The sequence below is a fragment of the Lepisosteus oculatus genome, chromosome 11 (genome assembly GCF_040954835.1).
Source record: "Lepisosteus oculatus isolate fLepOcu1 chromosome 11, fLepOcu1.hap2, whole genome shotgun sequence".
NCBI classification, from domain to species: domain Eukaryota; kingdom Metazoa; phylum Chordata; class Actinopteri; order Semionotiformes; family Lepisosteidae; genus Lepisosteus; species Lepisosteus oculatus.
In genome coordinates, this window is record NC_090706.1 from 9,452,777 (window position 1) to 9,470,168 (window position 17,392).

General features: G+C 37.9%; 1 protein-coding gene across 1 annotated transcript in view; it reads left to right on the forward strand.

Annotated features, from left to right (window-relative positions):
* Positions 1 to 8,005: 8,005 nt before the first annotated feature.
* Positions 8,006 to 17,392, forward strand: part of LOC102689261 (uncharacterized) — a 61,844-nt gene continuing 52,457 nt past the window's right edge. The window contains exon 1 of the mRNA XM_015348398.2: positions 8,006 to 8,472. Coding sequence (XP_015203884.2) covers positions 8,282 to 8,472 — 191 coding nt within the window. The 5' untranslated portion in view covers positions 8,006 to 8,281. The remainder of the gene's footprint in view (positions 8,473 to 17,392) is intronic.

Here is a 17,392-nt window from a genome sequence, read left to right on the forward strand (position 1 = left end):
ACAATTAGAGACTTATTCCACTCTGAAACCAGAAAGAACAGAACATAACTTTTCAGTGGTGAAGACTAATGAAAGATTCCTTTACTTGTTCCTTTTCAGTACACATGCTGACACAGTTCCCCAATCTAACCTTTTCAAAACTAAGAATTACCAGTAATTGGCGTTCACATGTTACAGCAACACCCAATTACCAAGGAAATTCTGCGCTGAACTTCCATTAAACCTTTGAGTGCCTCTAATTATAAGCTTATGCCTTGCCAAGAATTCAAGTAGCACAGATATATTTTTACTGAAAGGAAAACATAAAATGTACTGGATTACGGTTACTCAATCAGTTACCTACAATGCCCAACCACTCAAGAGTATGGAAAACTGCTCCATCTTCATTAAATTCATTGGTCTTGCCATTGTCTTTGCACAACATTTTTAACATTTTAAGTGCATGTTTTCAAAGGTACAATAACTCTACAGATCAATAAACAATAACTATACATGGATAGACATACTTTTTTTATCTAGTTTATCAACCATCCAGAAAAAGTTTGATGTCAGTGGGCTAGGAGAACTATAATCTGAATTTATATTTCATGCAGTTGGAATCTTCTCATCATTTGAAAGATTTTGGATTGTCATTTTTTATCTCACCTCCTTTCTAATATTTGAATAGTCACTCCACTTTATTCACTGGAAAAAGAGACACTTACTGTATCTGTTATTTTGTTTACTTTTATTTGTATGTCTAGTACCTTGAGTGAGCATTTCACTGATGTTTTTGCAGTTCATTGGCAGCAAAGTGCATTCAAGTATGCATTTGAAGTAAAAGAGGGAAAACAGGTTTAGAGCTTGACGTGAATGGAAGGGAAACATATTTTGGCTCTTTCCCGTTATTTTATCTAACTATCTGAAAGGGAATGACATATGGTAATCTCACACTTTTAAAAGGTCTTTGATTTCAATTTTTTGGTGCACATCTTTCTATGTTTTTTCTACCCTTTGGTATATTGAATTGCAAATGGAGCTGGGAGAACTGGGAACAGATTCCTCTTTGTAGGACACTGGTGATGCCTGACCCATGACCTGAAGGCACAGGGGAAGCAAAATATGTCATCACTTAGTGTATTAGCCCCATGGATCAATGACTAAAGTCAAGGCCATCCACCAGGGAGGTATGAAACCAAGCATTGTAATCAATACAAGGGCTGAGAAGACCAGTAGGAATCCCACCTCCTTAACTCCGTATACTGTACATTGTCCCTTACGATTCCTTATTATTATCCCTCTTTTTCATAGTATCCAGTAAGAAATGTACCATGAAACAAGAAACCACTGACCCCGGAGCTAGATTCTGAAACAATGGAATAGTAATCAGTAGGTCAGACTTGGCTTTGAAGCTTCAGGGGGATACATTATCATAACAAGCTCACTTTGAATGAGCCCTGTTACATATTACACCTTCCCTTCCCACACAATATTTTCTCTGGATACACCAACTGCCTTTATGCAGTCTGAATGGCTAAGGTTTATTTATTCGGTCTTGAGAACTATATGTAAAGCGTAAAACGGATGACAGCAGAATCAGAATGGTTCAGGTTGCACTCTGGTCTGCATTGTCTATTTGAAGATCATTGTGGACTTTCCACACAAATATTTGTTTACTGAGGAGATGCAGGCCACAGTATTACTACGTATTAATACTTCAGTCTTGCCATTGATCAGACCTTGCTTTGAACAAAAAAGTATATATTATCATTCATCCACAATATTGTTAGAATCAAAATCATAATGATAAAAATTGCTCTAATGGCTCTTCAAGCAGAGAGAGATCAGGTAGAGTTTGATGAGCAGTCATTCTGAAACCAATTCAAGGTGCTTGAGGGCTTTTTTGATGAGCATGGCGCCTTCTTCACCAGCAGCCTACAGAACATGGTGCAAAACCTATAAGATTCCCTTTGTCATGAAGCAAGCACGGCACACAGCAGCTACAGCACCACAAGGCCGTCGGCCTCTATAGAGAGATTTCATGAATTTGTTTACACTACAGGAAGAAAAAAGAAAAAGCTGTTAGAGAAGACAAAGATGTGCAGATACCTATGACACATCCAGTACCGTGATCAGTAATTACCTTTTTAATCAGCATGCCAGTAAGCGTTTAAGCGTAAACATCCCCTTTTTTATTTAAAAAAAGCCCCATCTGTCCCCAGGTATGATTCAGATCCTTCTTTCTGCCCAAAGCTTTCATTGCATCGGTGTTTTTGTTGATTTATTATGACATCTCTGGCACGCGTTTCTTCTTTTTCACAGCCCAGTCCTTTATGAGCTTTTCGAAGCGGAGAAAAAAGTGGAACAACGTTGTCTTCCATTTGTTTACCTCTCATCAGAAGGCTCTGATACCAGCTGTTGGCCTCCATTAAACAAATTCTTCAAAGGAGATTTGCTCTGCGGCAGTGCAGATAGGAACAGAAGAAGAGTACTGATGGCTCTTGGTAGAATCCTTCTTAAATGTAACTCTTGAGATTTGTTAATCTGACGTTTCTGAATGTTTTTAAACCATTCTTTAAAAACACAGTATTTGACCAATGTGACTTATGAAACTATAATGTACCTGAGACACAAGAGCAGTGACAAATGACAAATAATACAAATGATTAATGACAAATAATACAAATGATTAATGACAAATAATACAAGGTGGGAGCACCCCCTAAAGGGAGGAGGATGATCGTGAAACTTTTATTGTTTGTTAATACAGAATGTGGAACACTGGCAAGCTCAGAAATCTAAAGCTAGAAAAAAATCTCACTGTAAATGTTAATTGTACTATCTTACTATACTTTACAATTTCAAAGGGTTGGGAAATGTTTTGCTGGACAAAGCTGAATGTACTCACATTGCTCCTGTAAGACTGCTTAACAGGGCTTACGGGATTTAATTACAAATTAAATACTTGTGACCTGTAAATTTTCTATTTCCCACGCCAACAGAGTTTCTCACTTTTTACCTTGCAAGTGCTGTTTTAGTTTTCAGAATTTCAGGAGTACATTTTGCAGTGGACTGAAAAATGCAAACGAAAAAACATCAGTTGCTCCCTTGATCTGCTGGCTCCATCTACTGGACAGATTTCTCAACCAGCGCTTAGAATGCAGTCCATCGTTCTATCTGTTGTAAAACAACATGTTACTGTACATCAGCGGACTCATTTAAGTAAGTGGAGCTGAAGAAATTCATTGCATTTAGTTTCGAAAAGGTCAAATCATAAAATACAAAAAAATAGGAACATACAGTATCACGGACAGAGGGGGAACAAAACTGACTTTCATTTTAACTTTTAAATGCAAGCATTAATATATTTAAAGGGCAAAGTAAATCAGCATATTACTTAGCCTTTTGTGCAAACCGCCTTAGAACTTGCTCAAGGGTACAACAACAGTGTTTCACTCAGGATCTGAGGCCTTGAATTACTTTAAAAAACCAACCCATCATTGCCATTTGGAGTACACAGATTCCCTGATCATTAAGTAATTCCTATTCAATACAATTTCTAACAAAATGGAAAAATGTGAAAGTAAAGAAAGACGCAGGTTTGTCAACTTTTGTTTTAATGTGAATAATAAACTAAATTAAATATTTAGAATATATTATTTTGACTGATGAAGGTACAAAGTTGGCCATCTTGGCACAAGGTTAAACTGCAACAAACCAATGCAGGATGATACACACAATGCACAAACAAATTACACAAAGAACACAATAGTGGGCAAATGTTGCCTTGGACTCAAAAAATAATTTTGACACACAATATTTTTGTGTATGCATATTTATTTTTTCATTTACTGTTAGGTTAATCCAAGAGATGCTCAACAGATAATTAACCCAGAGGTGGGATAACCAAATCATGTTCTGGGGATTATTCCTTATATAATACAAGTTAGCTGCATAATACGGTATGTTTACCTTTGCAAATGCAAATAGAAGCTCATAGGGTTACACAATTAGCCACCACCTCCACTAGATGGCATTAGTGTGCACTACCAGGAAGGTAAGCCCTCTCAACTAGCATATTCTTCAGAATGAAATGCCCTCTGGAGGTTTAGCTTCTTAACTCCAGGGGGGATCACTTCCTTTATGAATGTCTAGAATACTTCAAGAGATAGGTTTGGTTTAACCGACTTGGTTAAAGGGTAGCCTCCTGGCCATGTGATGAGGAGGTTCAAACCCCATTCAGAGTGAACTGAACCAAGGGGCAACTCTAAGATTGGGATGGGGCGAAGGAGGGATGCTTGAGATAAATGAAGAGGGAGATGTTTGTGTTCAGTATATGTATTTACTGTAGTTTCAAAATGATGGTGATTAGGAACAGTTGTGTGAGATAGCCTTGTGTTGTTATTCTTTCTGGACTTCAATTAACAAGTTCGGGACAACTTCCGTTAATTTCATTAACAACTTCTCTTTATTAGAATAATATTAGATCATTTTGACTGACACTTTTATCTTTAAGTAATTTCCATTTGTACTTATTTGTACAGTTGCATATTCTACAGGAGCAATTTGGGTGAAGATCCTGGCTCAGCAGCAGATCCTTGACAGGGATGTGAACCAACGGCTTCTCATTTAAAAGACCAGACCCCATGCAAGTCTCCACCACCGACAATCTCAAAGAAAAAGGAACAGCTGCTACCACAGTCTTCGTAGGATGCCATCCTTCATTAACTGGATAAAGGAACATGTTGTTTTAGTGTCCTTTGCATTTGTTTCAATATCTTTTTAAGAAATTGTTTTATTTTGTTTCACAAAATACAACAAACATAAAACATAACAAATACAATGAGTGGGTGTTCACACATGGAAATAATAATGTAAAAATAGGGTAAAAATAATGTGAGCCTGCTGTCAATTTTTGCATTAGTAATGTAAATTAATTAATTCTTTATTTCTTGAGAATAATTATAAGAGATAACTAGAATAAAATGCAATACATAGGTACTGTATCACAGCCTCAACCCATCTATAAAGAACACATTTCTAACTTGTTTCTAAAATCCTACGGTATATTGACTTTTTACATTATTGACAGATTATTCCATCAGAAAAGGTCCTCAGTCTCTCCTGTTTCTCCTGTGATGAAATCAGCTTAGTTGCATTGAAATTACATTGCGGCTAATTTATAGAGCAAAACAATGCAACTTGTGACAATTCCAGCCCCTTTCACGACAAGCCTCGGGCACAGGCAAGAGTGGATTACAGCAAGTATTCCAGCAGGTCTTCTTTTGCAGCGAGAACAATAGCCCACTTTCATGTCCGAGGAGACCTGAAAGAGCAGCCCAGTGGGGGAAAGGCTTCTTGAGTCATCTTGGTTCATGTCGGCAGGTAATGCAGGGGAGCTGCATTCTTGCCGAATAGCCGCAACAAGCAGTTTCAGTGGAAGCGCTGAGCTCCGTTTGCAAGACTTGTTCCCTGTGGTATGTCAGGAGCTGCTTCCTCGCCCATTCGGGTTTGTCTTACATTTTGCACCTCACAGCAGTGTGCTTGACAGTGACAAGCTCAGCTTTTGCACGGTGCCTCTCACAGATTGATGTGTGAAAAAATACACACTGAGCCAACATTCAGTGAAACACAAAAGGAAATATGTAGCTTATGAAAACAAGGATAATTTGTTTATTCTTGAATTCAAGAAAGAAGTACCCTGCTGGCACTGTACTTCTGGTTTCTATTTGCACATTACATTACACATTCAATTTATATACATCCCACTGTATGTGGTGCACTGTCACTAAATTGTCAGACAATACTTCAGATGTAAAATAAGCTGCTATGTACTGTACAGTATGTAAGGAAGTGGCCTGCATGGACTTTAGCACTGCTGACTCACAGCTCCTGGCTTCAGTTCTGGACTCGGGTGTCTTCTGTGTGTGGTTTGCACATCCTCCTGGATTTGCATGGGCTTTTTCTGGGTGCCCTGGTTTCCTCCTAACTTTACAAAACATACCGTTTAAGTTAATGGGATTCTGTTAATGATCACTGTGTGTGTAATTAACTGCGATTAACTGGCATCTCATCCAGAGTGTTTATACCCCCCCTGCACCCTGATCTTCTGGGATCACTACATCTCTACCCTTACCTGGAATGATTGACTGAGAGCAATATGATTAACCTGCTGATTAACCTGAATTTAAATAGACACATGCTATACATTATTAAATTACCACAAACACCGGAATTAAATGTGAATATTAGATAAGACAAAATCCAGTTTAAAACTCATCTTATATCTTGTGCTAGTATTTCAGCATGCGTAGGCTGCAAAGGAACAAGTAATAGGTTTATTCCATGCTGAAAAAAAGAAGAAAGAGAACACAACGTTTCGTCCATGGAGCCTTCTTCGGGTGTTCTTCTTCAGGTGGACCTGAAGAAGGCTCCACGGCCGAAACATTGTTTTCTTTATGTGTTCCTTGCGCTAGTATTGTTTGTATTGATTTTACATTTCAGTACTGACACAAACATAAATGATATTTGTGACACAAACATAAATTAAATGTTATAGTTATTTCATGGTGACTTTTGTTTTGGACAGAAGAAAACACAAAATACAAGGTGAGAGGGGGTTCATTGAAGTACTTCCAAGGTGTAGGCAAAGGCAAACCAATGAGGCACTACAAACTCAACATTTACTCAAACTTCTGAGGACCCAAGTGAAAATTAAAACCAGATTTATTAACATGGAAATGAGACATAATTTCTAATTAATAAACATAATCCATTTTTTCATAAATGTTTGTGAAGAGCCTTTTATCTTAGCATTTAAAAAAGAGGAGGACGTTTGTGTTGTACTGGTGAGCTGCAGCCTGCAATTCTACCGCCTTTCTAAGTCAGACAAAAAGGTCAAAAGGGATTATCAATGCACTGTTTCCACCCACTGCACGTCAACCATGACCTAATGAGGATCTCATGAGGACACCGAAGGTGGGTCATTTCACCAAGAAATCATTTGCCTTTTAGCTGCTGCATTTTTAACTATTGCATTTGATGAGTAACATAAAGTTTCAAATTTTGTAGTAGAAAACAAAACTTAAAAAAAGTTTCTTATTGATTAGTTCAAATACGTTAAACTAGACTGGAATGAAAGTAAGCTGATGAGTGGGTCTCCAGGTCCAGAACTAGGAGCCCAAATGTATTATACTTTCTCTCACTTCAGATTCTATCTGCAAAGAGGACAGGTCTTGAGGAGTAGCAGGTGTTGATTCAGAGAGATTAAAACAATATTGTAGCGGAAAGCCAGCCTGATTACAAAAATGTCAATAGTATACCCCCCTTCTTTTAATTAATTTTGAGGAAAACAGTAGGCTGCTTAAGTTCGCAAAAACTGTAGTTGGCCAGTCCAGATATTTTGCATTTGCAGTGAGCATGAAACTGAGGTTGTATTTTTGTTCTTTGTGACTTTCCTGATCAGCTGACATGTCGAATTGGAAACCCAGTGCTGGAAAAGGTGAAACAGACACTGACATGCTGGTGATGTGTCATTAAGCAGTTCCCGTTTAAAGAGATTACAATTCCTGAATACGGTTAAGGTTAATGATTAGTTTACACACAGTATGTACAGGTAACTCAAACTATTAGAGATTACTTTGTTGATGACTTTGCGACAGGTGTGTGTATTTCTTACAGAAAAATAAAACCAACTTTGTGCGGAGTTGAGGGGAACCAGAAGGTGAAATACCAGTACTACGTACTGTATTTGTACTCATAGCATACAAACAATGGAATAGATGGTTAATGAGTTTATTTGTATTTTGTATTAAGTTAAATCTCCAGTAAAGGAATGTTATCCTCTGTTCTAAGTATAAAACATACAGGTGCTTTACCTGAACTAAAAATTTTAAAGTCCGCCTACTGTATTTAAGTCCGTGTGTGGGTCATCGCAGCACACAGCTGGGGTAGGCGTGGTTATTTAATGTTATGCCCGCGCTCACAGGTTGACTTAGGAGCCAGAGACTCGGTGATAATGACAGATTTCATTACCCTGGGAATCAAACTGCGGGGGCGATATTCTGCGTTCTTCTATAACTACGAAAGTCTAAACTGCAAAAAAAGAGTGTTAAATGTTCTTTATCAGCGATTTGGAATGCAGCGAATCAATGTCTTATTTCAATAGAAAGTTTTTCATTTGATTCCTTTACGCTCCTACTCGTGAAACGTTGATTCGCACCGCTTATTTTGACAGGTTTGCTGACAGTTTGTTCTTCTCATTAGTCTCATTAATCGAGGGAAGCTATTTGCCGCAGAAACCATGGCGAGCAGAAGCAGCCCTAGAAAGAGTTTGAAAAACTTGTTTTCCAAGAGCGAGGTGAATTTACAAGAGGTGGAGGATAAAGAGGCGAAGAAAGGAAGGTCTTTCAAGAAGTTGTTCAAAATCGATCGCAGCAGGAAAAAGAAAAAGGATGCAGAGAGTGATCAGTCCAGGGACGACCAAAGTGACAGGTGAGCAGCGCCCAAATTTCCATACTTTTTAAAAGGACATTTTACACAATTTCCAGAGTTTTTCTTTAAAGATTCACTAGGTATAAGCAACTATACTGTATGTTTACGACATGAAAGTGCTAGTTTTGGAATTTGGCTGGCAGGCATTTTTCAAAACCATAATGAAACGCAGAATGCATTGTATCTTGCGTGCACGGTATTCCCGATTGGGTATGCTTTACAAAGTCACTGAACTTCTTTCGCTGTCATGCGAAGACATGACAGACTAAATGGGTCCAAGACGTAACGCACGTTTGCAATGGAGACGACTAACCCATAAGATCGTTTTCATTTAGAATGTTTAAAGTTATACATTTCACGTTTCACGTTGGTTTTTTTTTTGTTAAGATTTCCACCTGTTCCTGCCTCACCTCAAGTACAGTAAGTCGCTCAAACGGTCACATAGTTTTTTTCTCCTGGATCAGGATCTCACAGTTCCCCCCCACCTCCTTCTGGAGAGGAGTCTTAATCCCGTCTTACCTTATTCTTCCTATAGTTCATACTAACCCAATTCACTAGTCAGGGATGTTTTTAAATCTGACATCCACGCAGTTAACTTTTTCTTTAAAAAAAAAGTGTTTTTTTAAACACTTTTTCTCCATTAAACTCCAACTTCTTTTCCCTCTGTGTATACATTAATTTCATTCCTTCACTCTCCACTTTCAACTCGTTACCCATTCTTGCGTTAGAACTCTCTCTCACACCGAGCACCCAGACTTCTTCTAACTGTCTCAAGCCTCCCACCCAACTGTATTTTGTGCATCTCATCTCTGTTATCCTCGTCTAAGGCAAGAAGCTGCACTGCTACCCTGCCAGTCAGCTCTTCACTGCTCCAGGTCCTAACTCTTCCTAGGGCGATCCATTCTTGCTTGGCTATGCAATTCTTTACCACTGGACCTGGCAATCAGCCTACCATGCAGCCCTTGGGTCCACAACCCTGTGATGAATCTAGGTACAGCATTCACTATATCTGCTCATGCAGACTCGTACTGTAGATTGCTAAGTCTAAAAGCCTCAGTGAGCCCAACCCAATTCTAGAATTAACCCTTGTCTAACCTTAATAGCTGGTCCCATTTGGTCAGGGACACTGACACAGCAGCAGCCAGGCTGATGTTTTTTCTTCCCCTGCTTAGGTCTAAACATAGACTCTCAGACAACATTCTTATAAGACTCTAAATTAACATCCTTATTCCACAGAAGCCTATCCCACTAGCTCCAATCAGTATTCTGAAAGCGTCATACTCAGAGTCCAGGTGTCTACAGTACTTCATCTGTTTCCATGTTGGCTCATAGCCATATCATTAGACATGCAGTACCTTCGGTTTGAGCCAAAATAGTGACTTCCAGCCTAAGTCTCTATAATCCATTACAACAGATCAAACTGAGCTAACTTACTTAATAGGTCAAAACAATCTTTAACTATCCTGAACAATGCCCAGAAAACCTCCAATATTAGGGACAGTAAACTGTACACCAATATTTGAATACTTTCCACTTAGTTAATTTCTTTACTATGAACCAATGTAACCCTTTCGTTAGGTGCAAACCAATGATTTAAAAGAGCACTGGTAAAGGGATTTAATACCAACATAAAAATATATACATAGAGTGACACAGGTCATAAAAATAGTGGCTAGAACTGTAAATGTTTGTCAGTGATACAATGTACCTCGAAAACAGCCATCTCACATTACAGCTTCTGTTGTGAGTGTGGAATTTACTGTAGCCTACCAAGAGCTTAAAATGTAGGTCAATTCTGCTATTTTCATAAGCAAACTTTAAGAATTGCATATCTGTAACACTTAGTAAGATCACTCTAGCATAGTTAAACACAGTATAATAATTTCAGTCAGTATTTTTCTGTCTGTTTTTGTTTAGGGAAATTAAAAGTGTTGATTTTCTTGGGTTTTAAGAAGTCGAGGCACCCTTGGCAATTAATCCTTTGATATGCATGTGAACTGTTTCACCAAAGAGTAGATATGAGAAAGGATATTTTGTATTTCAAAATACAATATTTGGTTAATGTATTCTTGCCTTCTTAGTATCTCAGTGTTAATTTGTATTCACAAAATATCAATTAATGGACCTGCTTACTGTAATTGGTAATGTTTTTCATCAATTGGTACATTACTTGCTATGTTAGTAGCACTAGCAGTCATTACATTTTCAAGTAGCACTACCTAGGAAGTCCCCTAAAATGTCATATGACCAATTTATTGACAATATACAGAACTGTTAAATTTAGTTCAATTTCAAGAACGCAATTAGCAACTGCGGTGTGAGCCAGCATCCTCTTGAATCTGTGACAGTTTAGTTGAAATAGCCTTGGCTCTCTGAATCAAACATCAGACATTATCACTCTGCAAATGTCCATCACTGCATTATATCAACCAAATGCCTGGCACTAAAATGTTATTGAGATGATAGAAAACTATCACAAGTGGACTGTGTTTATCTGGATCTGAAAACTGATATTATTCTGAGAGGGATTTTTGTTAGATTGTGATAAGCTTTGGACACTGGATTGTCTTAATACTTCATATTTCTTATGAATCTGCAGGAGTTGAATATTTGATAAATAGATTTTAGGATGACATAGATTTTATTGAAGTGGAGGGGCAAAATATGACCTAGTACATGTTTATTGAGTTCATACAGAGATGGTCTCCTAATCACAAATGTATGGAGGAAATTTTCTCTGATCCTAGAGAGCATAGGCATAGGATGACAGTTTTCTACCATTCTCACTATCTGCACTCCCCACAATACCAGTTCTTAGATTGGTTAAATGGAACGTGTGGATTCAGTTTGTTTGAGCAAGGACAGCCTTGAAATTCAAAAACAGATGACGGCCCAATGCTCTCATAGGTTTACTACAAGGCATACAGTAGTTTTTACATGAAAAATGTCATATCATTGTCTAAAATGTGTACATGAAACTAAAAAGACAGTAGTTGCACAGGGATGTTATGTTGGATTCCAAATATAGGAAATTGGTAATGCGACTTCATTCTGTTGAATTGGAAGCAAATGAGAAAACAAAGGTTTCAATAAAAATGAAGCTTTTACACCAGGGGCATGCAATCATGCAATAAGGGGTTTAACTAATGAACAAAAACCGTTAGCGTCTAACCTCTACCCCTTCCAAAGGTTATCAGTTAATAAATGTTTTCACTATCAGATTGAAAACACGAGAACTTAATCATTCTGGCAGGGCCATCCAGATGTGGCCCAAATTAAGAGTAAAAACAGCTTGTCATTAGGAACATAATGATGACAATTTCAAATCAAGAGGCTGAAGACTGCAAAACATGGGGAGTGAAATATGAGCTCATTCCTCTAAGAGTGTTTGACACTGCTCTTTGGATAGAGAATTGCTTTTTTCTGCCCATCTCATTATACAGTAGATACTCACAGATACACCAATACAAGGCAGAAAAGCGGTCTGGATTCAAGGGATGTAGTCCAGCCCATACAGTACGTAGTCTCATGTTCTTAGCCATATCAGGAGATCTCTTTTTTTGAAACCTCTTCTACGCAGCATCACTAACAAACATGTAATTAGTGGAGTACCACAGATGTTTGTACTAGGACCACCATTCTTCTAAATGTGTATCAATAAACAAGGATCATTCCAGAATAGTTAGTAATCTCATCTAGTTTACAAATTAGGGGTGCTAGCAAACAAACATGGAAGCATCAAATAGAATTCAAAAAGATTTAGAAATTAAATTAATTTCAAATTAAAAACTGGGCAAACACCTGGCAGATGATGTTAATTGTAGACAGGTCCAGGGTATTGCATGGAGATAGTAAAAAATGTAAGCTACTGTATAAATTCATAATAGAAAAGACTGAGTTAGACAAGGCTGCTTATGAAAATAATTTAAGTGTTTATGTTGACATTTTCTTTGGAATTGCGTATGCCTTGAATACACTTTATAGTATTTACTGCACCTTGGCTTTGCTGTGATTTTACTGTATTATGCTATGGTTTGCACAAAGAGTACCAAAGCCCTTTCATGCAGAGTGTTTCACAGTGTTGTGAACTCTGTGGCTTATCAAGAGAATTCAGAAACTTGTCTTTCTCTCAAAATCAACACATTGTCAAGCTAGCTGTGGCCTTAGTGGGGCTGAGACATTGAAGGCATAGCTAAAAAGACTGAAGCAGGCTTCTTATCATTCCTGCGAAAACTAAAAGTGACCTCGCCTTGCTAAAATTCTGGCACTGTCTAAATCTACAAACAGCAGCAGAGTAAACACAAGTTACCTGACAAGCCTTTCTGCATTAGTGTGGTTTGACGTACAAGAGAGCTTTGATGAGCCCAGTGGAGAGCTTCTACATGTAGCCAAAGAAATCCAGTCTATTAAAGCACTGTATCAGAGCTAAATTACATGTAAATTATTTCATCTAAAATAAAGTCATAATGAATTGTTTATACTGTATATACTGTGTGAGGGTGGCACATTGATTAGCATTGCCATCTCAGCATCTGGGGTGCTATTTGTAAGTTCTCCCCATATTCGTGTGGGTTTTCTCCAGGTGCTCTGGTTTCATCTCACCGTATAAAAACATATTGGTAGGATAATTGGCTGCAGTTAATTGCTTGTGTCTGTTTGTCTGCCTTGTGATGGACTGGTGTCCCATGAAGGGTGTCTCGTGCCTTGCACCAATTGTTTGCTGGAATAGGTTTTGGCTCCCCTGTGACCCTGTACTGCATAAAGCGGTTTTATACAGTATACTGTATATATTACTTTTATACAGTACTGTAACTAAAGAGTTGTGTCGCTGTGAGGCCACACTCTGAGACATTCACATGGGAATCGCATTCGGGGTGAATGTGGCTATACAATTTAAGATTAATATTATACAATTTCAGGTTATACAGTACACAATTTCCCGTGTTGTTTACCAAAAATGCACATGATGCAGTACTGTATTCACATGCTGTTCTTTTTCCTTCTCTTATTCCTCATGAAGTAATTATGAACAGATACTTACTGTAAAGAGCCTATTATTATGCTTATTCCTTTGCGAAATTCTGTTTTAATTGTCAAAAATATTTACCAGGAAATGCTTGTTTCTCTTCAGACTTCATGGGTGTGCTACTCTGTAAAGTAGAATGGCAAATGATGCTGTTTCAAAGCATGAGGAAAACAGCATCAGTTAAAAATATTGCCTTGGAGGAAGAGGTGTGCTGAACTGCATTACTGAGTAATCAGACTATAATGTTTGGAATGAAAGTTTTCTTTAGTATTACTGTATGTAGACTCAAGTATAACCCCCAGGCTGAGTAAGAGAGAGCGTTGAAGAACATGACCAGATTATGCAGTATGCAACCAGATATCCCAGGACAGTACTTGCTCAACCTGCCTGAGAGTACAAGAATACCATATTGTCACTTTGATATTCATGGAAGACAATCATCCTTTACCATGAGGGACAACCAATGAATGAATATCCCACACCTGAAAACAAATAGAATAGCACTATACTACCATGTATGCATGCTGCTGTATACAAGCAGTGTTAGAAGCTCTATTTGTAGAAGTGTCATAAATGAAGGGAAGGCCATTTCACCCATTGCACATCGTTGGCTGATAGAAGCTTATTGATCCAATGATCTCATCGAATAATTTTTCATAGGATCCCCACAAATCAATCTCAAGTGGTTGAGTGAGGGGTCCTGGAGAGCCCTATTCCTGAAAGAATCTTTATGTTTAAGCAAGTGGCTAAGAATCGTGTTAAGCTACATTAAGCAACAACTTTTAGTAGACCTATAATTCTCCAAGATGCTGGAAACCTCTGCTTTAAAGTATATACTGTGTATGAATACAGTGTATTTGTTTTACTGCCACTGCTTATGAATACTGTACAGTACATCCATCCATTTTCTGCTTCTTCCAGTTCAGGGTTGCGGGGCAGCTGGAACCTATCCAGTCAAGCAATGAGTATAAGGCAGGATACACCCTGAAGGGGTGTTAATCCATCACAGGACAAACTCATACTCAAACACACACACTCGCACCAGGGCCAATTTATCCCAGAAGTCAATTAACCTACCGGTATGTTTTTTTGGACTGTGGACATTTTCAAGTCATTTTCTTTTTCAGGTGTATATAGTGTATATTTTGTACACATTTTTAGCTGTACCTTTGGTAAGTTGCCCAAGATAAAAGTAAAAATAAAAGATATTAAACGTTTCCTAAATATTTCTCCTTCCTATCCAACTGTGTTTCTGAGGATGAGAAATGTAGTAATGTTTTCAACTACAGCCTGAAAACAAGAAGACAGATGTGTGAGCCAGCGCCAGACTCTGCAAAGATATTACAGATCATTTGAATATGAAAACTGGGTTGCTACAGAGGATAAGGCCACATGCTTCTTGGCATTTGCAAATTATGCTTGTAAAATACACCCTCTCGTGATATACGAAGTACATTGAGACAAGACATTTAGTAAAAATGACAGGCGATGTTCATACAGTATTTGAAATAAATCTCTGAATGTCTACACCTCAAGCACTGCCACCACACCTGTGGTTTCATAAACTTTGTCATATTTCCACAATTCACACTCAGTGCCAAAGAATGATGGAAATTCCACATGATTTCCATATCATATCATTTTCCAAATGTTAGTAATTCTTGTAGCTGACATTCAGACTGATGTTGTAACCGTTGCATCACTTTCATTGCTTGTTTTTTTAATTGATTTTCAATTGATAAATAAACAGAAACAAAACTGGGTGGCTATAGTTTGACAATTTCTTGTATTATAAACTGCATTTAAACTGTAATTTGTTTTGTTACTCCTTTACTGCAAAACGTTTACATTGATGTACAATTACTCATGTTACCAATAAGGCAAAAAGGTCCCTTTCAAACCTCCATTAAAACCAACATTCACACAAATTGGCTTTATTAATACCATCAGTCCTAACCACAGTAGATTTGCTATGCAAATCCATATACAGTATATATTGTTGGACTAAGGTGTGGCCCTGGGCTGAATCTTTGGAATGTCTCAAAAAGATCTGGGTATTGTTTCACCTTAATCTCTCCATTACTTAGTGGGCCTCTTTTACCTGCCATTAGTAAGGTTGTGTGTTGCAGGTGATGATTTCTAAGTAAACTTTAAGCACAGCAGAGTTTCCTATAAACCTTTTTGTAACCTGCTTAGATGTCAATGTGACAATTGTCTGGAGCAATTTACACAAATCATGGGTGGTCTGAAATCCAAAATGCACATAAAGGTCCATTTGTCCAAACTTTTGTATTTATGGTAGAAGTACAGTATCATCCATTTTACTGTCTCATCTGGAAGTGCCTGAATATTGCTGGAAAAGATTCCTGTTACTCATGCTGAGGTCATCTTATTAAAGTAAACCTTGTGTTTTCAAAAGCAACTTTAAAATTGTGGCTGAAAACTTATAAAATCAAAAATCAATACTGTCCCCTGTTTGAAATACTGAGTTGTCCAGCTTTCAGTCAGATATTTTCAGGAACTGATGTTCTCAAGAGGCAAAATAGAACTAAATCAAGTCTATGGGCCATAATAGAGAACATTGTCTGTATGCATTGGGAAAATAGCTTTGAAGGCTTTCCTTTGTTCTCATATAATAACACAACAGACTGCTGGTAAAGGACTGGATTTCCTGAGCCACACAGGTTTTAAAGACCAAAGAAAGGATCCACGCACATGTATTGGGAATCTTCTAAGCCCACAAACCTTTGAAATATCCTGTAACTCAGTGGGCTATATACCAGTTCTTACTGCAGTCTTTCTCATTCATGGAATACCCTGCGATGTGTAATTCCAGCTGAGAGCTTTAATATGTAAAATTACTGGACTCAATTTTATTATTGTATTACTCCTGAATTGTATTTTTTTCTAAACCTAGATGCTTGATTTTAGAAATACCCATCTTTACCTGTCTTGTTGGTCACAAATGGTTTCTGTCTGTCTTTCTGCATCTTATTTAAGAAACAGTTAATAATAATAATAGCTACCAATTAATGATGCACAGTACCCTTCAACAGTCATCACTCCCTTCATAATGCTTCTTATGAAGTTTTAAAATGATATGGCTGCCAAAATTGCAGACTTTATTTGCTTCTTTGGGAGTGTTTGATACAGTAAAGTGCAATTAAGAAATCTGTTGGTTATTGAAATGGCGAGCCCTAGGGAGGGTACTTGGTAGCAAGCCAATTTTTTACTTAGTTCTAAATTTATAGTAGAGTAGAAAACAATTGGAAAAAAAAACGCTATTGAAGAAAATACAGTATGTCAATAAAGGGACCATGTATAGGCACTTAAAAATTCACATGGATCATAACCCACAAAATAGCCCTCAGGGCAGCGCTGGGTTCAATGCCAGGCCTGGGGTGCCATCTGTGTGGAGAATGTACGTTCTCCGGGTGTTCGCACAAGTTTCCTCTAGGAGCTCCAGTTTCCTCCCACAGTCTAAAGACATACTGGGCAAACTGGCCCTGCTGTGACTGCGTTTGCGTCTGTGGGTAACCTACGAAGGACAAGTGTCCCATTCAAGGTGTACCCCACCTCTCGCCCGTTGCTTGCCAGGGTAGGCTCTGGAGCACCCTTAAGGAGGGGGGACTATAATCGTGACAGGAGGCTCCTCTGAATGGTCAGCATGAGTCAGTTTAAATGGTAACATCTCCAGGCTTTCATTCTCACCCCCTGTATAAGGAAACATTTTCTGTTTTTTTCTCCTTACAGAAGAAAAGAAAACAGGCCATAATGTCAAAATCATTTCAGTGAAAAGCACCTACGATTCTGTTCCATAAATAAACTGTCTCTTTATTGTATACTTAAAAGTTGTGAAAATAGTTTTAGAAATATGGGAGAAATATGGGAGAA